This window comes from Cyanistes caeruleus, chromosome 2 (genome assembly GCF_971803275.1).
Source record: "Cyanistes caeruleus chromosome 2, bCyaCae1.hap1.1, whole genome shotgun sequence".
NCBI lineage: Eukaryota > Metazoa > Chordata > Aves > Passeriformes > Paridae > Cyanistes > Cyanistes caeruleus.
The window spans coordinates 108245410-108270346 of NC_141702.1; the positions used below are offsets into that span (position 1 = coordinate 108245410).

The 24937-nt window shown below is 43.1% G+C and overlaps 1 protein-coding gene across 2 annotated transcripts; it reads left to right on the forward strand.

Annotated features, from left to right (window-relative positions):
• The first annotated feature begins 209 nt into the window (after positions 1–209).
• LOC111926318 (lutropin-choriogonadotropic hormone receptor) lies at positions 210–24207 on the forward strand. 2 transcript variants are annotated; one of them, XM_086878993.1, is made up of 11 exons: positions 210–410; positions 8039–8110; positions 10645–10719; positions 12416–12490; positions 13029–13103; positions 13196–13273; positions 15906–15974; positions 16611–16685; positions 17867–18052; positions 20506–20586; positions 22804–24207. In XM_086878993.1, exons 1-11 carry the CDS (start codon positions 253–255, stop codon positions 24056–24058), a joined length of 2199 nt encoding a protein of 732 aa, XP_086735119.1. In that variant the 5' UTR covers positions 210–252; the 3' UTR covers positions 24059–24207. The 2 variants fall into 2 exon arrangements, with proteins under 2 accessions (XP_086735119.1, XP_086735120.1); XM_086878994.1 differs by lacking the exon at positions 12416–12490 and having other exon boundaries at positions 218–410.
• Positions 24208–24937: the final 730 nt, after the last annotated feature.

The window sequence follows — 24937 nt, forward strand, 5'->3', positions numbered from 1 at the left end:
CGGAGGGGACCAGAACTTCTGAAAATCCACGGAAACCTTCTGCCAGCCACCTGTAGGCTTTGCAGCCGACTTTCCCAGTCCGAGCAGCCGAGGAAGGGCGCTCGCCGGGGCCCGGAGCGCGGCATCCCCGCGGCGGCGGGCGGCGATCCCGCCCCGGGGCGGGCGGAGGAGGCGGGGGCGCGGGGCCGCGTCCCGCGGGCTGCGGGCGGCCAGAGGCGAGCGAGAGGCGGCGGGAGGCGAGCGGGGCCGGCCATGGTGCCCTCGCTGCTGCTGCTGCCGCTGCCGCTGCTGCTGCTGGCGGGCCGGGCGGGCCGGGCGGGCGGGCGCTGCCCGCTGCGCTGTGCCTGCACGCACGGAGCGCTGCGCTGCCCGCCGCCGCCGCACGGAGCGCTGCCCGCGCCCGCCCGCGCGTAAGTACCGCGGGGGCTGGGATGGGAGCGCCCAGGGGGGACGGGGCTGCCCTGACAGCTTGGAGCATCCCTGGCCGCGCGGAGGTGCGGGACGTGGGGATGAAGTTTTCAAACTTTCCAAGTTCAGACAAACCCGGAGGCAGAGCTTTCCCCTTGGGAAGGAGACGCGCTTCCTTTCGGGGCTTTTTGTCAAGGGGCGAACGGTCTCACGCTCCAGTAGCCTCAGTGACAGAGGAGCGGGGTGCAGGTGTCGGGGCTGTCTGTGCTCTCTCGCTGTGGCAGGATGCGTAACCCGCCTTTCCTAACGCCTTGTGCTGCCATGCTTAGGTTTAAAGAAACCTGATTAAAATCTTGAGAAGTCACCTTGAGCCTTCTGTCAGTTCTAGGGTTTGGTTTTTTGTTTCTCTGTTGGACTTCCTGTAACCTCTTCTCCCAAAGTCTGTAAGATTAATTTTTGCTCTATCCTAAAGTGTCAAAATCGTTTCCACTGTGTTCATTGCATCTTCTTGAGGTTCAGCACATTGACAAGTTATTGACTAGTTTCTTTTTCCCCTATTTTAGTAAAAAAGCTGCTGTGAGTTTGACAGCTGTTTAGATCTCTGCGGGGTGAGAGGTCCATCATAACCTTCTGCTTAATGCTTTTCTGAGAATTATGATTAAATTAAAATAACAAGACATCTTGGGCATTCCCTTTCCCCACTCACACACCATAGTCCAAGCTCATGATCTAGGAGACCAGACCAAATATTTGAAACATGTAGGTATTCAAGTGTTGTGTTGTTTATGGGCTCAGTTACAGCCCTGATCTAAACAACCATGGTGTCAAAATATGGGATTAGAGGAGCAGCCGATAGGATGGTTGCCATTTCCAGGATCCCTTGGTTATCTCTGCACGAGTTGAGCTGGGGTTTTCACATTATGACCCTTTTGGTAACAAGCCTGTGTTTTCCATTTTCATCTGTCTTGTTTGTAAATTTAGCTTGCTCTTGAAATTCTCTAGGGATGATACTAACCCTGATCTCCCCTTTCTCCCTCGCTCAAGAACGAATAGGAGCAAGAAAACCTAATTTGTAATAATCTAGAGCCATGTAAACCATTCTTCCAAAGGAAGAGATTTTAGAAAAATCTGTGCCTTGGATTTGTTCCCTCTCTATTTCCCTGTGTTACCTTACTGTCAGAGAAAGCAGAGCCCATGGGAGCAGGAGACTCTCCCATCACATTTCTTCCCCAGTATTCACAGCCCACACAGAGCAGGCAGTGGACTAAGCATGGTTATTAGAACAATGCACATCACAGCCCAGAGAGGTTATCAAGAGCCCTAAATGTACGTGATTTTATTCTTTCTCTGTTTTGGCTTCATCTTTTATTTCTCTTTTTTCCATCTGTCACCCCAGGAAGAAACCACATCTCAATCTCAGTGATCATGTTAGGACAGATAATGGGTTTATGGCTGCTGCCAGTTCTGCCTCACTGAGAGCAACAGGGCTAGGTAATGGACAAAAAGAAGAGAAAAACATTTCCTTTCCACCTTCAATAGAACATTTAATCCTGATGATTGTACACAAAGTCCCGCTATTAGTCTGGCTGTAGAAACCAACTTTACAGTCAGAAAAGAGTTCAACCAAGATTTAGCTCAATACTCCTACAGAGAAAATATTTACACTTAGAGGTAAAAAAAAACCAAAAAAACCTGTCTTTCACAGACACACTCAGCTCCTTCTGCTTCCAACCTGATTTATATTGAACCTGAACCTATTTGATTAAAATTTCCACTTCTTTGTATTTTTTTAATAGAAAGTTTGCATTCATCATACAATTACAAAGCTGTACATATGAATGTAGTCGCTGACCTTACGGGCATACACTCATTTGTTCAGTTGTTATTCAACCTCTTTTATTTTTCTTTCATCTCTGCCTTTGGTTTTCATACCAGTTTCTTATCCATTTAGCTGTTGTCTTCCCCTCTCTCTTACTCTTTCCCCTCTTTCTTATTCATACAGTTTTTGGAGCTCTGTTAGTGCCAGCTGCCTCTCTTTCCATACTCTCCCTGTCCTCCTAGCTCTCTTTTTGCCCTGCACAGCTCTGTGTATGAGAGAAAGCAAGAGAATGTTGATTTTGTCCCCTCATAGCCAGATCTGTACCCATGTGCACCAGGGGAATGGCAGTGTGATGTTTGTGAGTGCATTAATAATTTGGTGGGGGGGAAATGCTGGTTTAGATTGTTCCAGCACCATTCCTGGGATGCCCATATCCTTCCATCAGTGTCATTGTAACACAGAAACCAGACCTCAGAAAAGTCCTTCTTAATTGTATGGTCAGTCAAGAAAATAAGCTCCAGTATGTAACTCCAGCTATATCTGAGCAAAATCTGACGCTGTAATGATTTGTGCTTCCAAATGTACTTTTGATACTTTGTTATAGCCATAGTATATATCCCATAGGGAAATTTCAGCCCTTTTTTATACCAGAGTTATCCTTGCCATGTCACATTATTGCTTTAAAACTTTTTTCAAAATTATTAGGCTTCTGTCAGGTTGCAGAATGATGGGATTTATACAGTCCTGAATTGACTGCATTTTTCTCAAATTCCCGTTCTTAGTTTGGACATTACACAAACAATATAGAACCTCCACTATTCAGACACCTTTGAATGCCCTTTGGCTACATCAGCTATATGTCCTCTTAGTCTCAGCAGAAAAATAATCTTTAATACACCATTATATTTTGAAACAAAACACGATTTTCCTTCTTTTGAAACCTCATATGTACTTTTGGGTTTTTAAGCAAAGTCTGGTTGGATAGGCACCCAACTCCAGCTGTGAAGCAATGGGCATTGGATACCTTAAGACTTTTTGCACCTTCAAAAACTTCACGTTAAGTTTCCTTTGCTGTACCTGAATGTGTGCCCCTGTGTGCAGAGCTTCTGCAGTTGGGTGCAGTTGACATGTGATGAGGCAACAAATTACAAAATATCAAATACAAAACTTTGTGGCAAAAGCCTGAAGAAGCAGACAGTGCTACCATGTCTTCTTGGGGCATATTTGTCAAAAGAATTCAGTTTCAGGGAGAAAGTGTCTCCCATAAAAGGAGATTATATCACCCATCATCAGCTAGTGACAAATGCTGTTTGGCTGCCTGTGTGATATCTCAGTTAACATTTCAGGTAGGTAATGCCCAATATGCAGGGCTTTAAAAATCAATGCCAACCCTTTACACTGCCCCCCCCAGAAGCTGATAAAAATCCTAGGAAAATAGTGGGTTTTCAGCCGTAGTTTCAATCAATATTCCAAATCCTCCCAAGTTTAAGGATGCTACAGATTGAAATGCTTGCCAGCAAGAGTCTACCTTAGGCATTCACTTTCTGGGCATTAAAAATATAAGTAATCCTATAAAATAGACATATTAAAATATAGCAGCCAATCCAGCTACCATAACTCATACTCATTCATACCTATTGCTATTGTACCTCTGCCCTTTATGCTATTATTATTTTTGATCAGTTCAACTAAACACTTTTTGCAAAAGGTCAGTTCTGTAATACAGCAATTTCCTCCAGTGGTGTGAGTGGGCTTGGGCTTTGACTCCTCCTCAGCAGGACTGCAAGTGGTCCTGAGATCTTGGGGCATCCAGAGCTCTCAAAAGCTTTTCTTGGGGCTCAAGTCTATGTGGTGGCAGTTCCTGTCTTTCCCAATCTTCCTGGATAGCCTTAAATGCATTTAGCTTGGCCATTTCAAACCTTACTGCCTAGAATTATGTAACCTGAAAACCAATCTTGATAACATAGAAATGCCAAGGGCTGCTGAATGCCAGGAAGTCTGTCTGGCTCTCCACTTCTTTCTGTTTTTTTCCAAGGATGAGAAGTCCTGCAATTCTGTGGAGCTGCAGCATTGTTAGTGCTGAATGACAGCAATGAGTACAACCATACAAGTTACAATGCATTAGATATGACAGAAACTTCACAGGTTTTCTTAAAAGTGCAAACATTCATCCTTTAATAGTCTTCAAAACAGTGCAGGCAACTTGTATTAAAGATGGGTGCATCCATCCTTTTATGAGCTACAGAAGTCAGTGTGGGCAAGCTAGATGAATAAAAGCTTTGTAGCTTTGTCAAAACATTTTTTGCCAAAAGCTTCCTCAGCTGAATGGCCATATCTGAGTGCTGAGTGCTGTCAGAAAGAAATCTGAACAGATTTCCTGCACCCCACCAGGAAGACTGAGCAGATGAGACATCTACAGACAGAGAGGAACAGCCTCACATTCACAATTCCTGGTCCTCAGGAGCTCTTCAACTGCAGCAGGACATAAGCAATCCAAGAGGTTCCTGGAATCCTTTGATGATAAATTCTGTCTCCAAGTGATAAAGGAGCCAAGAGGAGAGGTGCAGTGGGAGCCTTTTTCTCACCAACAAGGAGGGGCTGGTGAGGAATGTGAAGCCCAAGAGCATCCTTTGCTGCCAGGACCATAAATGATGGAGTTGGAGGACCTCAGGACAGCGAGAAGGGCACACAGCAAACTCGTTATCCCTGACTTCAGCAGCCTGTGGTCTTTTCAGGCACCTGCTTAGCAGAGTCACAGGGGGTAAAGCCCTGGAGGGAAAAGCGGACCAAGAAAGCTGGCTGATATTCAAAGATCAGCTCCAGGTTCTGGAGTGATACATCTCAACCAAGAGGAAGTCAGGAAAACCACCAGGAGGCCTGCATGGATGAACGAGGAACTCCTGGACAAACTCAAACACAAAAAGAAGGACTAGAGGGTGGAAGCAGGTACAGGTAGCCTGGGAGGAACACAGAAAAATTAAGTAGATGGGATCAGGTTAGGAAAGCTAACACCCTGATAGAATTAAGAAAAGGGGAAACATAACCCCCATTTTTATGGAGTGAAATAAGGAATACCCAAAGAAATACATGCCACTCAGTCTCACCTTAATGCCTGGCAAGATCCTGGAGCAGATCCTCCTGGAAACCATGCAAAGGCACCTGGAAACTAAGGAGGTGATTGGTGGCACCCAATGTGGCTTCGTGAAGGGCAAATCTTACGCCTGAAAAAATGGGTGTCCTTCTAGGACGGGGTTACAGCAGCGGTGGATGATAAAAAGCCACTGACATCATCTAACTGGACTTGTGCAAAGCATTTGATACTGCCTGCACGACATCCTTGTGTTAAAATTGTAGAGAGGTGGGTTTGATGGGTGGGCCAGCTTGGTGGATAAGGAGTTGGCTGGGTGGTGGCACTTAGCTCGATGCCTGAGTGGAGAGCAGTGACAAGTGACATTCCTCAGGGGTCATACTGGGTGGGACCAACTCTGATTTCCATCCTTGTCAGCAGCGTGGCTGGTGGGACAGAGCTCATTCTCAGCAGGTTTGGCGATGGCACCAAGCTGTGTGGTGGGATCAGCATGCTGGAGCTGAGGGACCTTGAGAGGTGGGAGAGGCTCGAGGCCTTGAGACTGTGCAAACCTCATGGAGTTCAGCAAGGCCAAGTGCAAGGTCCTGCATGTGGGCCAGGGCAATCCCAAGCACAGATACAGGCTGGGCCAAGAATGGATTGAGGGCAGCCCTGAGAGGGACTTGGGGGTGCTGGTGAGTGAGAGGTTGGACATGAGCCATCAGTGTTTGATGGTAGCCCAGAAAGCCAATGGTATTCAAAATATATAAAGTATATCCAAAGCAGCATAGGCAGCAGGGAGAGGGAGGAGATTCTGCCCTTCTACTCTGCTCTTGTGAGAACTCACCTGGAGAGCTGCATCCAAGCTACAGGGCTTCCAGCATAAGAAGGATGTGGCCTCTCTGGAGTGAGTCCAGAGGAGGCCACAAAAATGCTCACTGGGCTGAAGCACCTCTCCTAAAGAGACAGGCTGAGAGAGCTGGGATTGCTCAGTAAATATTCATAGACTCATAGAATGGTTTGGGTTGAAAAGGACCTTGAAGATCATCACCTGTCAAGCCATGGCCATTACAACCAGCATGCTCACCCACCAGCATGTCACAGGGAGGTAGTAGGCTCATGGCCTGATGTAATTGAAAACCCAGATTTGGTTTTATTTTTTGCACCTTCAGTCACATTTCTATTTCCTTTGTTTTTGCAAGCAGTTTCACAAAATGTATGCTTTGTTTTCCAAGCAGACTGAGCTGGTGGTGCAGTTATAGGGTTACAGAGAAGGAATTTCTCAGCTTGTACTTTTTGTTTCTTCCTGAAGTTCTTTTCCTTTTGGTTCAGAGTGTTAAAACCTACATCAGATTACTTCTACCTGTCGCTACCCTTCAGGGAAAAAATCTTCAAGCTGCATGACTTAGTTTCATTTCTGATTTAACCAAACCTCACACACAGCAAAACATGCCAGCATCAATCTAGAGACAGGTATGACCCAATCACAATGGCAAGACAAACATACATCCTTATATCACCCTTGTTAAGTAGGGAAGCATTGTTATTCCCAGTTTACTGACAGGGAGACAAGGTCCAAGGGAACTAGATTATTTGCCACAAATCATCCAGACTTTTTGGAATATTGCTAGAAAATGACTCCCAGGCTCCTTGGTACATCCAGATTTGTAACCCCTAGACACAGTATATATGACAGCCTGCCTTTATAATGTGCAGGTATAACATCTTTTTAAATATATAAAAATATACACACACACACACACACACACACACATATATATATAAAACTTGATGAACATTTAACATAAATATTGATAGTAAACATATTTCTTCATGTAAAGGATTATGATAACAATTTAGAAAAACAGGTTATGTGAATAGTGCAGAAACATTTCAGTCAAAAAAGCCTTGAGAGGGTGAGTTTAAGGATGGGAAACAAATGTCTCTGACTAGATATTTGTCATTCTAAAGCAAAATGGAACAATTATCTGTTTTCACAGAGATAACATTTTGAAATATGTTAAATATTTTCCTATGGCCGTTATCAGGGAGAGCGTGGTCATGGGTAGATAAATTGGCTGGTAAAAATACTGTGGTTCCAATGTGGAGAACGGTAAAATATGGCTCTGTCTCCCACTGATTGTTAATTTCTCAATCAGAGAAATTAAAAAATTAAAAATTAAAATCCACACTTGCTTTGAATCAACTAACCACACTGATGCAATTTATTAAAAAAAAGTACTTCATTACACCAGCCTGATTTGAAGTTCTTCTACACTTTGTGCACAGCCACATTCATGATGCCACACTGCAACATGACAGGGATATTGCTGGGAGGAGAACATAGTGCACTGAACACAAAGATACTGTTTTAATACAGAAAGCTGTATATGAAAGCCACTTCTTCTGAGGATCTAACTTTAAATAGCCTGTAGCTTCCTTTAACTGTGAACATAGCAGCCTGCTTTCATCAGGCTATAAATTTACTTAACAGGTTATGATTATTATTGATTTGATGGTGATTACTCTCAAATTTATGCTGTTGAGGAACTGACCCAATATCTTTTGAACTCCATTTAACTAAGATCAATGACAAATGGATCAGGCCCCAGAGTACAGAGAACTGCAGGAAAAATAGGGTGGTATTATATTTTATTGGTTTTCTCCCTACCATAATGGTACAATTATAAACAAGGAAACCCCATGCCTTACAGCCTTTTCCTCCCTCTTTTCTTTTTTTTCAGATCATTTACTCATCTCCCTGTAAAAGTAATCCCATCCCATGCATTTGAAGGACTTCAAGATGCCTTCATCATGTAAGTTGTCAATATTTTCTATAGGATTTTCCTTAATTTCTTACAAAAATCATCCTTTTATAATAATGTCAAAATGTGTGGCTAATACACTTTACTGATATTAAAAAAACACAGGGGAAGGATAAACATAGCATTCCTTTTCATGTAAACAGTATACAAAAGATCTTTTGAAAATGTGTGATTTTTAACAGCTGTTTAAAGATCAAATAATGAAATGTTAATCATGTCAGAGAGAACTGGATACAGCTTACTAACTGATGAGAGGAGCATTTGATTAGCAGAGGAGATGGATTTCTATCATCAGACATTACCTGTGCAGTAACAGCCATGGCACTCTCTGTTATACATTTATAGAAGACCCAAATAAGACATTTCTTCATCACTCTGCAGTGAGAGATAAGCTTGGCAGGGGATCAGTAGGACTGAGCCCTTCCTTTGATCTTTCCATTTGCAAATGCTGTAATTTTGCACTCCAGGTCTGCGCTGCTTCTTGACCCTCAGCATTGTACCTATTTTCCATCAAGGATTCAGACCACAAGGCTCTTCTCATCCTTCTTGCCCTCATTTCTGCTGTTATTCCAGCTGAAATGGCATGTTTGAGTCTCCATTATTTATTATTTTTTATTTTGTCTGCATTGAGTGGCCTCTAAAGGACAAAGCTGATGACACAGCAATGCAGTGAAGAACAGGGGAATGACCTCCCTCAGAACTTAAGCAGCAGCACAGAACATGTTACTTTCTTTTCAAGGTGCACTTTTTGTACCTCTCTGCTGCACATATCCAACTGCACTACAGTACTAAAGCAGAATCCAGTGGTGTTGTATTCTGGCATTCACTTGCATCTGAATGTTTAATGAGAATTTACTCATTTCCACACTGGAGACCAACTTAAATCTACAAAATTTCTCCTACCTGCATGACTTGAGGCTACACTTTCTCAAACTGTACACATGTCATATTCTCCACAAAGAATGGATTTTTCTTGGATATTTTCCCTTCCATAACAAGAATGTAATTGATCTTTTTGTGTGCTTCTAATGACTCTCTCCAAATTAACTGTGATAATCAATGTATTTTTCTGAAGTTATTTTGTAAAACACTTTATAATTTTATTGATATTTAGTGCTACTTTGAAAAAAAATTATAATTATTATTTTATATTATAAATCTCTGAGTCAGCTATTTGGCAACTCATCACTCTCTGAAAGACGAAAAATTATTCTCATGCCATAAGTCATTCATAAGTCATCCATATGTAAATGGAAAAACTGGCTCACATGGGAGGATCCCATGGAAGAATCATGTTTCAAAGTTCTGTGAGCAGTCACTGATCCCTCTCAGCCTGTGAATCTCTGAGGATAAGTTGCCCAGCATGCCACTTACTTTACATCCATCTTTCATTTAAAAGTAACCAGTGGAATACCAAAAATAACATTCTCATTGAATTAAGATGATGAAAAAAATAATTTATAATTCTTTAAGACACACATACACATTAACTGTGTTATTTAGTGTGCATCCCCCTTTGCCACTACAAATGAAGTACAGAATTCATACTGGTCTAAGAGAGTTTTTATCGGCAATAGAGTTGTATTCTTATAATTGTAATTGAATTAAGCTAACACTCAGGACTGTGACAATACTGACCCTGATGGTGTAGATACATTCCAGTTGTTTGGAAAATATTTTTTCTTGAGAGTGTATAATCTTAGGTTTATTTTGTGTACCCTTCTAGTCAATTCTGATGAGAAATTTTGAAGATCTTTCCCTTATATATGCATATATGTACACTATTTACTTTCAGGACTCAGTTTTGCATAGCCTCCTAGATCTTAATCTAACAAGCATTTAACAAGCATCTGAAAAGTGGATTTTGTTTTTCTATGTCAGTATTAATTAATCTTGAGTACACATGTGGAATAGGAGCATCTGTATATCACAATCCAAGAGTGGCACCAAATACAGTCGTGTTGGTCTGTGTCATGATGAAAAGAGCCACTTCCTTGCAGTTTGCATATGTGTAATGAAAATGACATTTAGGTCCAAAAATTGTTCATAAAGTATGCTGAATCCCTATCTGTGTATTTCTGTATCTGTGGTTTAGATGACCATAGTTCTGACTTGATGATATGATATGAAGCACCATGAACATTTTCCATGTCCTCACCCCACAAATAAATTCACTAAGCAGAACCAACGATGGGAGGGAAGAAAAGGCTCACGAGGCTTGGGCTCACTCTGTCTACATTAGTTCTGGCCCTCAGAACTTGCTTACCTGCAATTCACTGAGGAAATGGAGATTGGCTGTTACAGCAGTACTTATGCCTAAAGGTTGGCTTTCCCTTTTGCCAAGACAGAAAAAGGCTGATCCCCTCTGAAACCCCACTGGCCAGGATGTCTGAGGTGAGGCACAGACAAGACTGATAGGAGGGGTTGCACAAGTGTGCATAAAAGGAGGAAATACAAAGTGGAAAGCCAATTGCTGGGGTCTTTTCTGGTAATGTGTTGCTTTGTGTCTGCTGTTTTCATTGTAGTGAAATCTCTCAGAGCGACTCCCTGGAGAGAATAGAAGCGAGTGCCTTTGACAGCCTTCCCACCTTGTCTGAAATGTGAGCACCTGTTAAAAAAAGGCATTCCTGTGGTGGTTTTGGATCATCGAGGAGTAAACCGTCTGCAGAGAAGTATTCCTGGACCAAATCTGTTACTTTGACTGAGATCTTTGATGAGAAACATTTCTCTCCAAAGCAGTGTATAAAATAGTGAGCACTCTGTAAGGCCTGGCCTTGAAGATCTAGCTCATGCCGAGACATCCCTGCACGGAGTCCCACTGCTTTCACTGAGCTCAGTGGCAGGAGTGGAGCTCTGGCACTGCCAGGTTTTCTAAGCAGGAAAATAATTTGAGATGACAACAGATGAGAAAAATCTTTCTTTTTGAACATGCCGTTTTTAAAGCCCTATGTTATTTAAATAAAGCTGTTTAGTATGCATAGCTCTTCTGTGGAGCACTAAAATATTACTCAAACAGAACACGCACTGATTTTAAACTTGACCTGCACAGCACAGGCATCTGAGAGAGTTAAAAGCAATGACTAGCAGAATGTTCTGAAATATTTAGTGAAACTGGAAACTCTAAATCTGATTCAATACCTCACTACTGCTCTTTTTGCACAGTTTGACCACTGAGTGGTTGAAAATTATGCAACTGAGTGAGGACAAATTCATCCTTTTTTTTTTTTTTTTTTTTTTTTTTTTAATATGTGAACATCACTGAAGCCAGTTACTCACATAAGTAAGGGATACAGATTAGTCAACCTCTAATTGAGTCCAACTTCCACTAGAATCAGTGGTGTGTTTAGGGAAGGAATTAAAGAACCCATGCATTCACCTGCAGTTTATGGATAGCTTGTCTTATGCCTGTCTTCCAAAACCCAAAACCTAGGAAAGACCATTAATGAGCTAATCAATGGAATTCCAGGAAGGTGGAAAGAAAACCTCCTTGAATCTTGAGTGCTGTACAGGACTCACACTGCAAGGGCTTGATGTCCCAAGCTGCACTCAAGTCCACATTCAATGGATGATCAGGGTAGAGTTCAATGGCATCCTTGAAATTCAGCTTTCCTGCCATTTCACATGCTAAGACCTTTGTATTTTGTAAGTCATGCACAGGGAGGGAGCTGGGCTACAGTTACTGGCCTTTAGGGCAAACAGAGCTTTACCAGACAGTTCAGCTGCAGAGAGTGCTCCTTGATGAAGAGATCTGCCCACTTTTTGAGTGACCACTAGCAAACAGGACTTCTCTCACACTTCTCTCCCAGTTGCTGCTGATCCCCTCCTACCAACCACTGCTCTAAGGAAGTCCATGGTGTTCCTAAGAGGTTAACCTATCTGAGGAACTGCCTTTCCCAGCTAGGAAGAACATTTGTAATGTAATTGAAATGACAGATGATTTGAAAGGATCTGATGATTGTGGAGCAAGGACCAGGCACACACACACACACACACACACACACACACACACATTCAGGTCCAGGCTTGGCCCCATGTCCAAGCCCAAAGTGCTAACTCCCACCTGTGACCAGGATATCCAAACAGGACCAGCTCAGAGAACCATGAGATTTCAGGCAGTGTTATCTTTTGTTGGCTGCCTAAAACTTGCAGGCCATTTTTATTACCAGCAGTGCCTCAAAATGCATCCAGCAGCATATTTGCAGGCTGTTTTCTGAGAAAGTAAATCACAAGCAAAACTCAGGGCCCTCCCAAATCTATAGTGATTGTAATACTAAAATATTTTTCCCCTCATTGCAGATTAATCCTGAACACAAAAAATCTGTTGCACATTGAGGACGGAGCGTTCAGGAATCTTCCAAGGCTAAAATACTTGTAAGAAAGAGTTCTATTCCTTTATTTGTCTGCTTTATTTATTCTTTTCTCCAAAGGAGTAGACAATTCAAATTAAGGAGTGTAAGGAAAAAGGTTTTTCATGCATTACAGTATCCTAGAAGTACATACGTTGTTTACATTAGCTTTAATCTGTAATTAGCCAATAGTGAGGTCTTTCAGTGTACAAGGGCAGGGCAGTGATGGACAAAACAGAAGTCTGCAAAGTAGTTCTAGTAAGTGCTTATTTCTAGAATAAAGCTTTCAGACTAACAGGGTACTAAACAAAAGATGTAACTAAAATCTCTCCCTCATGCCTAATGTAGTGAGAACATATGCTGCTCCTTCAGGACACTGCTTGAGAATTCTAAAAAACTTGCTTTTTACAGGACTTAGAAACTCCTTTGGAGCCTACTTAAAAATATATATTTGTCAGTCACTTTTTAAAACACTGTTAAACCTACACCTACCAAGTTGGCTTCTTGTTGCATCCACTCTGGTAATATTTTCTTCTATAAATAGAAATTATGCTTTTCTCTAGGAGCATTTGTAACACTGGAATAAGACAATTTCCAGACTTGACACAAATCTTCTCACTGGAAGCTCATTTTATTTTGTAAGTAGAGACCCATCCTAACCCAGCTGTGAGTGTTTTCTATCTTGTTCCAGAGTCACTGACAAAAATGCCTTTTTTCTTTCCTTCCATAGGGAGCTCTGTGATAACTTGCGTATGACAATTATACCACAAAATGCTTTCCAAGGGATGAACAATGAATCACTGACACTGTGAGTAAAATAATCCTAGCTCCAGTTCCTTCTGCAGGGATAACACTTCTGCTTGAGGAAAGTGTGTTGACTTCATGAAAATCTTGACATTAAGCCCTATAAAATATACATACATATTGTGTGTTGAATTTTAAATGCCTAAGAAACATAGGGATGTTCTTCAAGATGAAGAGCAGAGTTTTATCCAAAAGATAACTTCACTTAGGAAGGAAAACAGGACCAGGGATCTAAATCTTCCATCCGATGTTTTTAAAAATGCCATCAGCAGGACATAAACTACAAAAAACTGCACTGGAGGCCAAAGTCTCTGTTCTTACCTCAGGGATGCAGTTTCTTGAAGCAGTGCTTTCAGGGACCAAGCATTCTGAGGGAGCTGAGCTTCAGCTGCACAGGGTCCCTCTGAAGAGGAGGGCTGGAGACACAGAAGAAATTGGTACAAATTACCGATGCCACTTCTTACACTGATTTCTTTTGCCTCAGCTTACTTTCCTGTAAGATCCCCATAAGTCTCCACACCCAAGACTTTCCTTTTAGCCAACAGTGGGTTCATTGCTTCAGCCCCCTGTGAGGTGGGTGGTTTGATGCTAGGAGATGCCCCACCTGAGGAATGCAGGAAGCAGCAGAGAGCCAAGGTGAGATGCCCTCTGCCAGCACAGCAAGAACTCTGTATGGATTTCACAGCTCACTTGTCTGCAGAACAACTTCCACAAAGTAGTGCTGGAAGAGGAGAAATCACAAGCTGAGCCTCTCGGCAAGATGTGGCCAAAATTTGGGTTTCCCAAGGTGGGACCCTCTGAGCCACAGAGAGCAGCAGCAGGCACACCCACTTGGTGTGGTGGCCACAAGCCCCAGGGAAGCCCAGTGAAGGCAGCCTTTGGGGGCCAGGCTCCAGTACACATCCAACAGGATGTGTCCAACAGGACATCCTGCCCAAAACTCCATGGGTATTTGCACCTGCAAAGGAGCCCTGCACATGAGCAAGAACTGCAGCTGATGGACTCTTCATCAGGCTGATGTGCCAGCATGGTAGTAACTTTAACCCAGATTTTATGTATTGACCAATACCTTCTGGAAACGAGAGAGGAACTGGGCATAAATGTGACTGAATGCTACTCCTACGTGATGCTAAAGAGGAGAAATTGCTTGGATTAGTGCATCATTTCATCTTATGAGCCTCTATCCTCCCAACAAGTTCTCAAAATAACTTCAGCAAAATTATGATTCTGCTAATGGTGCAAGAAAATGAACATAAAAGAGATGGAGAAAGGTGCTTAAAGTCTTGACTGTAACCCTAAAGTGTATTAAATGGGAGGGAGTCTAAGCCAGGAAACAGTCAGCAGTCATTTTTCTCCCATCCTTTTGTGATTGGGAGCTCACCACAAAAAGAAAAGAATTATCTTATCAGCAGCTTCCTAATTGTAGAGCTACATGTTAACTCCACCCCATGTGGTTAGTTGTAATTAGGTGGAGTAATTCCTCTTGCTACAGGATGGTCTGGTGAAACACAAGTAATCTATGGAGGTGTAAAGTCACCCTGCAGTCATACTTTGCACTGCAAATAGCTAATTTAGCCTTTCCAGCAGTTAATGTTTCTTATGGATTGGGAAATTGATCCTACATATTGTCATGGTCTTTAAGGCTATCACTGGTTTCAGCATTGTGCTGAGGTAGACACCAGCTATCAAATGGAGCCAGGTGCTCCCCACACTTGAGCACTTGGGACCAGGTTTCATAGGGCTGTTTTGTGCTATCCCAAAAGCAAGTGGAAAAGCAACAGAAATGTTGTTTAATTCATAAACAGTTCCAAATTTGCTAATAGGGCTTAATATTAAAGAAAGAATAATATATACAGGTGATTATATTTAATTTCTATTGGATACATGAACTTAATATCACAAATGGATATTAATAGACTCATAGGTTACATCTCCTAATGAAGGAAAAGAGCTAGACCTGAGGTGTAGCAGAGGCCAGGCTTTAGGTGTCTGGCTCCAGGGTAGGGAATCAGGAGATAGGGTAGCATCCAGTGTCCCTGTGCAGGGCAGGGGACAGCAGGGATTCCACAGCACAAATTAAGCCTGGCAGCAGCACTTTGGAGAAGCTGATAACTCACTGACTGCTGGATGATGCACAACTCACCCCTGCCTCTCTGCAAAGCTGTCTTTTGAAAGATTTGCTCATCCACACAGGATCTGCAATCCAGCAGCTCCCTCCAGGCTTTACAGTTGTTTTCCACCTGACATATCTCTAGTGCTTGCAGTCTTCCATCTGCACCCACTGACACCCCAAAATCCAGGTCTTCTGCCTCTGGGTTGTTGTGTGTGTGCCAGGAGCTTACCTGGACTAATGTCTTCTTTCTGGATCTCAGCCCCAGGTAGGCACAGGTGAGCCCCCCAGCAGGGGGGGATCTGTACCTCAGAGAAGTTCTCTTCAAGAGCTTCAAGAGCTAAACAGCAAGGAGCTTACAGAATTTAAACTGCATCTTCCTTAATTTAAGAGCTATAGTTACCTTCATTCTTTATAAGCAGAGCCTCTAATCATTAAAATGAATGCAGCACTGAGGTTTGAAACTTGTAGTACATAACATAACCTCATCTTTTCCATATCTTCTTCCCCTATGTTTAATCTCCAGCAAGTTGTATAAAAATGGATTTGAAGATATCCACAGCCATGCCTTCAACGGGACAAAGCTGAATCAATTGTGAGTATGCTATCCCTCCTCAGTAATTTAAACAATAAATAACAATTTAAATACAATCAGAGGTTCTTTCATTTAACTAGCTGTGTCTTCTGTTTCCCAATACCCATAAGAAAACTGCATCTTTCAGTGTCATTGTGACTCAGTTGTTAATCCTACAGCTCTCACTGCTTTTCCTGAAACAACATCCCTAAAAATAGTATAGCTTTTGTGACAAAATCTCATCATTCTTAATAAGATTTCATAATTTAGTGTAAAACTTGAATCAGTAGCCCAGACTAAGGAATCTACAGTTTATATCTGGAAATATCAATAGTTTTTGATCCCTCTCACACGCTGGTGGACTAGTCTTTTGGTTTCGGCAAAATGTATATTTGCTACTCTAGTGAAAGAATCAGCCTGGTTTCTCCTGGTTTAAGTCAGAAGAATCTGGAATTTATCAGATTTAAGTGTAGATGATAATGATCTGATTGCATTGGAGGAAGTAAAAGTCACATGGGAAATACATGTACTCCCCAGCCAGGCAGTGCAACAACCACTGCTGTGGTGGGAGAAAGAATTGAAACAGGTGTGAAGAAGAAACTAAAAAAGCTATTTTTAAAATAGACATGTAAAGAGAGTTCATTTTTGGTTCCACAGAATCCTGAAGGACAACAAGAACCTCAGGCGGATACACAACGATGCCCTGAGAGGGGCCACAGGGCCAGATGTCCTGTAAGTATCCACAGCTCCATTACCTGAGTGTCCTGTGGGAACAACACTGTGCCACCAGAGCTGTGTCACCACAGCAAACACAGGCTTCGAGGCTGGAAGGAGATTTGATCTCTTACCCTCTGTGTACAAAGTGGAAACGTGTCAACAACATGCCATGAAATTAGAAAGATGCCAAAATGGAAGGAGTTTGCACCCTGGCAAACACATATCAGTTCCAGTGTTGGCATTGATCTCCACCTCTTAGACATTTTGGCTTTTGCTTTATTTGTGTAAGATTCTCCTGATCTTGTTCCTGATATTGTAAACATTGTCCTTTGGTAGAATGGATATGTTTTGGCAATATATATTGGTTTAGAATTTGTTTATAATAGTGAGCTAGTTGATTGCCTGCTGTAAGCTCATGCTGAATAAAGCTCATTATTATCATCCTCATGATTTATTAATCAAGGACTTACTAGAGGGGTGCCCTGGCTCTAACTCCATGCAATAAAACACAGTGTGGTTCTGTAAATAGCACTCTGTGCTGCATGTGCCTTTTTTGTGCCTTTTATTGGTGCTTTATGGAACATGGCATTACTGATATCACTTTCAGAACTGTGGGCCTATTTTCCTTTGTTTAATGTCCTGACTCTGAAAATCCTTAATCACTGATGGACTGTCTTCACACAAACAGCCCCTCTGAAGTTGGCCAAACTTCTTCAGTTTGTGTTGGCAAGAATGACAGATTATTTTGAGGTTTTAATTAATAGCCATTTAATTAAAGCGCCTAGAACAGCCCTTCAGAGGCTTCAGACCAAGGAGGGTGTCCTACCTGTTAGCTGGCTGGAGAGTCACTGTTGCCCACCTTCTTCTCTCCCTGTCTCTGGCTTAAAGAGGCATCCCTCACCCCAAGCATGGATTTCAAATGGAAAGGCCAGGACAGAGCCCCTGGCATGGTGGGTTTCAGTTTCCCCAGGACCAAGGGAGCTCCTGGCCTGGCTGGAACTGCTGAGCCACAGGGATGCTCTTACCCCGCTGCTCTGTAATTTCACAGACCATGTCTCTGAGCTGGGCATCAGGTGCCGAAGGGGCTTCGTAGATCTCAACCTTTGTGAAAAACCAGTTGCTGCTACCTACTGTCATGCTTCAGTGGCATTTTTATAGGGATAAATAGAAAAATGAATGCTCTCTTTGTTTTGCAGGGATATTTCTTCAACAGCGCTGGAGTCCCTGCCTAGTTACGGGCTTGAGGCCATTCAGGTCTTAAATGCAACGTCATCTTACTCGTTAAAGAGGCTGCCACCACTGGATAAATTCAGCAGTCTTCTGGAAGCTGTCCTAACATATCCCAGCCACTGCTGTGCTTTTCGAAATCTAAGGACAGAAAAGTAAGTCCAAATTGCTCATTATTGTACTGCGGTGCTTCAGAAGCTCCAAAATGGCAATTCTGCTTTATTCAGCTCACAAGGTTTGATTATTTTTATTCCAGTTACAGGGAAGCTGTGGTGTATTGCAAGGCCTTGCAGGAAACAGCAAATCTCTGCTAAGACCAGGAAAATTATGTCCATTTATTTTAGAGCAGAAATGGATCCCATCCTGTGCCCTGGATCTGCCAGCAGAAACATTATTCTAAGTTTGCTTAAAGCTTATATTTTTCTTGTAACCTCAATTAAAAGCCTACTGGTACACAGAAGACAGACCTTTATCAATAGCTCATTGCCCTAATTAAAAAAAAAAAAAAAATTAAACCCCTGTAGCATTTAGCTTAATTAATACAGATGATATGATGACATAGTAGAAAGGGCAAGCTTTCAATTACCCACCAAAATTAGGGCCTGCCACAAGCCTACAGAGAGAGGTTACACGGTTTAGTTCCAACCATTTCAAGCAATAGACAGTATTGTTCTCCCCACAACTGGAAACAGGGAGAGCTTTGCATCCACAAACTTGGGACAGCTAATCCAAGACAACTGGAGCTCATTTTTCAGCATTTATGTTTCAAAGAAACCAAACCCCAGTTGGCTTAAGGCAGCCAAAGAAATCCCAAATGAGTCTAGTTTGAGCCATGAAGGTGCCTTATTTCTCATCCATCTCAAATGAAGGCCACAGAAATGATGCACTGAGCAGGCAGTTGTGAGGGGCTTGATTGCTGTCACTCCCATGCCTTCGCTTCAGGGATGCCCTGAAAAGGCAGGAATAGATTCCAATTCTTTACAGTAAAATTCAGGGTTAATCTATGCTTTTTCTGCCTACCTCATTTTACTAAGGGGTTCTTGATTCAGCAAGAACAGAACAAAGATTCTACTGTCAATCATTTCCATTGCTAATGAACTGATTCAGTCACAGATCACATCTCTGAGTGTATTAAATGCAGAAGCAACTCTAGCAGAGAAAATAAGGTATATATTCTGGTAAAGATAACCATATTTCTAACCCTGTATTATTTTTTGGGTGCTTGACTTCGCATCATAAGCATGGTTTATAAAAACAGCGCCTTAGTAAATCACTTTCTTATATTAAGTGACTGTTTTCCTAATGAATTGCTGGGGAGAAAATCCCATGCAAATTAGGAAATGATTGCTCCTCTACCAAGGCCATCAGCAATGAGGTGAGATAAAGCCATTTCCATTCATACTGGTAGAGTACCTGGCTGCTCCTTTCAAAGCCTCAGATACAGAGATTTTGCCAAATGAATCATCTTTCAAACCTGTACCATTCAAACTGCTTTACTTCAAGCATGCAAAGTCCACCTCCAGATCCCAGACAGTTTTTAAAACAGGGACACCTGGGGAAGATTCAAGCCATGCACCAGTATGGGCATGGGGATGAGCTGGTGGAAAATGGCTCTGCAGAGGACCCAGGGACCTGTCCCTGAGCCAGCAGTGTTTCCTTGTGGCCAAGCAGGCCAGTGGTGTCCTGGGATGTGTTAGGAACTGCATTGCAGTCAAGGGAGGTGGTCCTGGACCTCTGCTCAGCCCTGGTGAGGTGCATCTGGAGTGTCCAGTTCTGGGCTCCTGAGTACAAGAGAGACACAGAGCTCCTGGAGCAGGTCCAGTGGAGGGCTATGAAGATGATCAAGGGACTGGAGCATCTCCCTTCTGAGGAAAGGCTGAGGGAGCTGGGGCTGTTCAGCCCTGAGAGGGAACCTCATGGATGTCAGCATCTGAAGGGAGGGTGTCAGAGGCTGGACCAGGCTCTGCTCAGTGGTGCTGGGCAATAGGACAAGAAGCAACAGGCAGGAACTGATGCACAGGAAGTTCCAACTGAATATGAGGAAGAATTTCCTTCTGTGCAGGTAACCAAGCAGGGTAACCTAGAACAGGTTGCACAGAGAGGGTGTGGAGTCTCCCTCACTGGGGATATTCCAGAACTGTCTGGAATGTGCTCCAGGATGATGCAGGGAGGTTGGACCAGATGCCCCACCATGGTCCCTTTCAATCTGACCCATTCTGTGGTTCTGTATCAGGCCAGTTTCCAGCAGCTGTTAATAGGCACTTCTCCAAAAGCCAGCCAAACTGCTTCCATTCATCCTGGTGGAGAATGTGTGCCACTTCAATATTTCAAAATGCACCATTTAATTCAAGTTATTTCACTATAAAAAAAAAAATACAACCTACACAACAACCAAGCTGAAAGACCATCCTTACACACCTTACACTGCCTATTTTCACAGCATTTGAAGTCTTCTCCTTCCCACTTCCAGGTGTCTGCAGGAACGTTTGTGCTGCCTTGAGGCCAGCGCTGGCTTACCTTACACATCTGTGGAGATCACTTGCAGAGAAGACAAGGCTTTGGCCAAAATGCAGCCTGAAACTTAACTTTCTTCTCATCCTTCTTGCAGACAGAATTTGTTGCTTTCCATTTTTGACAACTTCTCCAAGGAGTGTGAAAGCACCATGAGGAAACCTACTAACGAAATGCTGTAAGTACCTCTCTGCACAGAGATTATGGAAGTAGCAAATACGGACCTCGTCCTCTTTCTGCTGTTCTAATAGGCAGGTCTTTGCCTGCCAGTTCAGTCACCCCTACAAGTTGCACAGTGGTAATTTTACTATCATTAAACCAAGATTTGGATGTTCAAAAGGAAAGGGGAATAAAAAACCCTTGTGATTTCACAAGCTTTATGCATTCCAGTTTGTCTCCTGAATTCTGAAAGGATTTCAAAACAAAGATTGAATATTTACAGAAGTTGGTGGCCTACATGGAGACTTTCCATTCCCCGAAACAAATGCATTTGTTGGTGTGATTCAAACAAGAGCTGCTATTACTAACTTTTTTTTTCCTCCTATAGAAAGAGTAATTAGAACTCTGCATACCAATAGTTTTCCATGGTAGTATGGAGTCCCTGAGCTGGAGGTGTGATGACCCCGTGTCAGTGGTTTACTCCGTCTAAACATGTCTTTTCATATCATCACAGTTTTGCTTGACAGTGTTCAGTGTGACAATGAGAAAGGCTAATATCAAAACTGTTGGGTTGGCTGCCCTGGATGACACAGGCTCTAACTCAGCTTTTAAGAGAGAAGTTTAAAGATTTGCTATTCTTCATCCCTCTGCTGCTAAATGGGAGATCTTGGGACTTCTTAGTAGCCCTGACGTGGCGTCAAAGCATTCTAAAGTCTAGAAGAAACAAGGTTATGGTCACAAAATTCCAATGGCTAAATAGAGCTGAGATGTGATTGATTCATTGGAATAATTACCTCCTTGGACATTATTTTGTTTGCTGGTTGGTGAGGCCTCCTACACTTAACCATTTGGTTTTATCTGTCTGTTTTGGATTAGCATCTGTTGAACTCCAGCTGTGAATTAAATAGTCTGCCCAGCCTATTGGCTCCTGAAGCTTTTTGCTTTGGCAAATCCCAATCCCAGCAATTCTCTGAGCAGGCATTAAAATAAGCAAGTGAAAGGAAGGTTATGGTTCATGGGCCTAATGGCTACAGAACCACAGCAGAAATCATCTGAAAGTCCCAAGTTCTTATTCGTTTAAAAAAAACCTACAAAAATCCAACTTTCACATAGCAGCACATCCACACAGCCTCTTAGAAAATCACAATTATTTTTATAAGTAAATAGAGTCAAATGCATTCCCTGCTCTTCCAGTTTGAGCCAGGCTAGTAAATGCAATACATTGGGCAGTTTTCCATATACAGAGAGAAGAGTTAGGATAATAAGTCTGGGACTTTATTTGCCCCACAGGAATAGCTGAAAAGCAGCTCAGTTTCATTTGCCAGTAAAGACCCTACTCCAGAAATATCATTTAATGGACATGCTTCAGTAGATGTGAGAGCTTAAGCATGTATTTAAATTATCCTAAAGCTACCAGTTTTCTCAAGAGTTGTCCTCAATAGAGATATTTTCCAGGACTCACACTGCAGATTGTTTTCCCACCAAACGCTCCCAGTCAGGATGATTGGGAAGTTGGGAAATAGGCACCTGTTATGGCAGGGAAAGACAGTGTTTGCTTTTAAAACATTTCTTCTTTGGTAGGCTTATCACACTCTTGATGACCTAGAGATTTTAGAAGTCTATCTTAAAAACCTACAACGTTTTTTATTAGGCACTGGGTGCAGCCTAAATTTAATAAATTCCTAGCTGTCAATGTGATTTAGTTAACCATGCACTCCTTGCCCTATAACACTGCGAACAGCAAATTCCTCAGCACCTCCCAGGCCATACATAGTCTCAGGAATTCATTTTCTAAGTGCCTTTCGTAAGGAGAGCAAAGGTGCACGGTTAAAATCCATAGGTTATTTTGGTATGGCTTCTACAACTGCCTGTGAAACCTCTGTGCATCAAACCCGTAATCCATCAGCCCAAGTGTTACTGTAGCTTGGACTGCAGCCAACCAGCAGCATGAGAACGATGGCTCCTTCACAAAGCAATAAAAGTGAAGTACTTACAAATAAGCAAGTTGTATAAGAGAGCATTTCTGTGGATAGGACTGTGACCCCTGCTGCTCTCCAAGGCTGCTTCACAAACACAAAGCATTCTTACAAGGCTTCGTTATTTGTAAACACTCTGTGGAAACACATGGAGGAAGTCACTGTTTTAAAACAACTGTTATCTGTTGCCTTTTGCAAAAGAATGCGAGTAACATGTAACAAATAATTCACTTCTGTTTGGGGGGGGTGGTTTTTCACAGTTACAGAGAGGACTCCAACAACACATTGCTGTGGTCAGTGGAGAGGAACACGCACCCCTTTGTGACAGATGATGAAAGTTCTCCCTACAGCTACTCAACCATTTTCGATGACAGCGAAATGGCCGGCTTTGACTTTGAGTACGACTTCTGTCAGCCTAAAGTCCTCACGTGCACTCCAGAACCAGATGCCTTTAATCCCTGCGAAGACATCCTGGGATACAGCTTCCTCAGAGTGCTGATCTGGTTTATAAACATCCTCGCCATCGCCGGCAATTTCACCGTGCTCCTCGTTCTCCTGACCAGCCACTACAAGCTCACCGTCCCTCGCTTCCTCATGTGCAACCTCTCCTTCGCCGACTTCTGCATGGGGCTGTACCTCCTGCTCATCGCCTCCGTGGACGCCCAGACCAGCGGGCAGTACTACAACCACGCCATCGACTGGCAGACGGGCAGCGGCTGCAGCACCGCCGGGTTCTTCACGGTGTTTGCCAGCGAGCTGTCGGTGTACACGCTGACGGTGATCACCGTGGAGCGCTGGCACACCATCACCTACGCCATGCAGCTGGACCGCAAGCTGCGGCTGCGGCACGCCGTGCCCATCATGCTCGGGGGCTGGCTGTTCTCCATCGGGATAGCCGTGCTGCCTCTCTTCGGGGTCAGCAGCTACATGAAGGTCAGCATCTGTTTGCCCATGGATATCGAAACGGGCCTGTCCCAAGCCTACATCCTGCTGATCTTGGTGCTGAATGTTGTCGCCTTCATTGTCATTTGTGCTTGCTACATCAAGATTTACATCGCCGTGCAGAACCCGGAGCTGGTAGCTGCCAATAAAGACACCAAGGTCGCCAAGAGAATGGCAATTCTGATCTTCACAGATTTCACCTGCATGGCCCCCATCTCTTTTTTTGCCATATCCGCTGCCTTCAAAGTTCCTCTCATCACAGTGACCAACTCCAAGATCCTGCTGGTTTTATTTTACCCCGTCAACTCCTGCGCAAACCCCTTTCTCTATGTGATTTTCACCAAAGCGTTTCGGAGGGATTTCTTTCTGCTGATGAGCAAGCTTGGTTGCTGCAAGAGCCGAGCAGAGCTCTACAGGATGAACTATTTCTCTGCTTATAACTCCAACTGCAAGAATGGTGGCGCAGCCACAGCCACAGCCCCCAGCAAAGCCTCTCAAGCAATCCTGCTCTTGTCAGCCTTAGAGAAGCCCTATCCTGCACCACAGGACAAGACATCTCACAAGGAAAATTAACCCGGGGTGCCAAGAGATGCAGCACTTTGCAAAGCCAGTTGTGATTATCTTAGTGACTAGGGATTGTTTTAAAGTATCTTGAACATTTCATAATAAATAAAAATGCCAGTCAGTAATTCTTATGCAACATAACTGTTCTGAAGTTCAAAGTGGTGTTTTCCGTTCTCTTCCTTTGTGGTGATGGGTGTGGAAGGTGGCTATTAGGCAAAACTTTTCCGTGTGAGGAACCAGAAAAGTCCAGGAATAGTCAAGTTGCTCTTGAGGCTAACAGCTACTGCAGTGATTGTAGCCGGGCTTCTTTTTCTCCAGATCGGCTTCCCTGGAGTATTTAAAGCCTGTTTGCTACCTTTCATGGCTTCTTTTTTCATTCCTATCAGCTGTGCTGGCATTGTTGGTTTAAAGAAAGAGGCACTAAACTAGATGCCTCCATTTCATCAACAGAAACTTCCAATTACACAGCCACCTACACACAGTTAAAGAAGAGCGTTCAAGAGATAGGCTGTAAAGATGTCACCAAGGAGGAAAGTTGATCTATTGAACTTTTGCCACTGGCAATTTTGCAGTTTACATTAAATCTCAGGCTGAGCTGGTGGGTAGTTTACTTAAATTATTAACCCATACACGGCCATGTGTGATCTGGAAATCACAAGAGATGCAAAACCCCCACTGCTGCAAACAGGACTCAATTTAGGGCATCTAAACATCATTTAGCATCATTTGTGCACACACAAATCAGGTAAACTGTAAAGGCTCCCTCTCAGCAGCAGGAGAGCTGCTTCCTGCACAGGCAAGGAAGTGCTGCCTTGTTTTCCCTCCTGGAACAGTCTCAGGAATGATTTCCACCTGTCCACTCTCTGACATCACCAGTGCCAGTGGCAC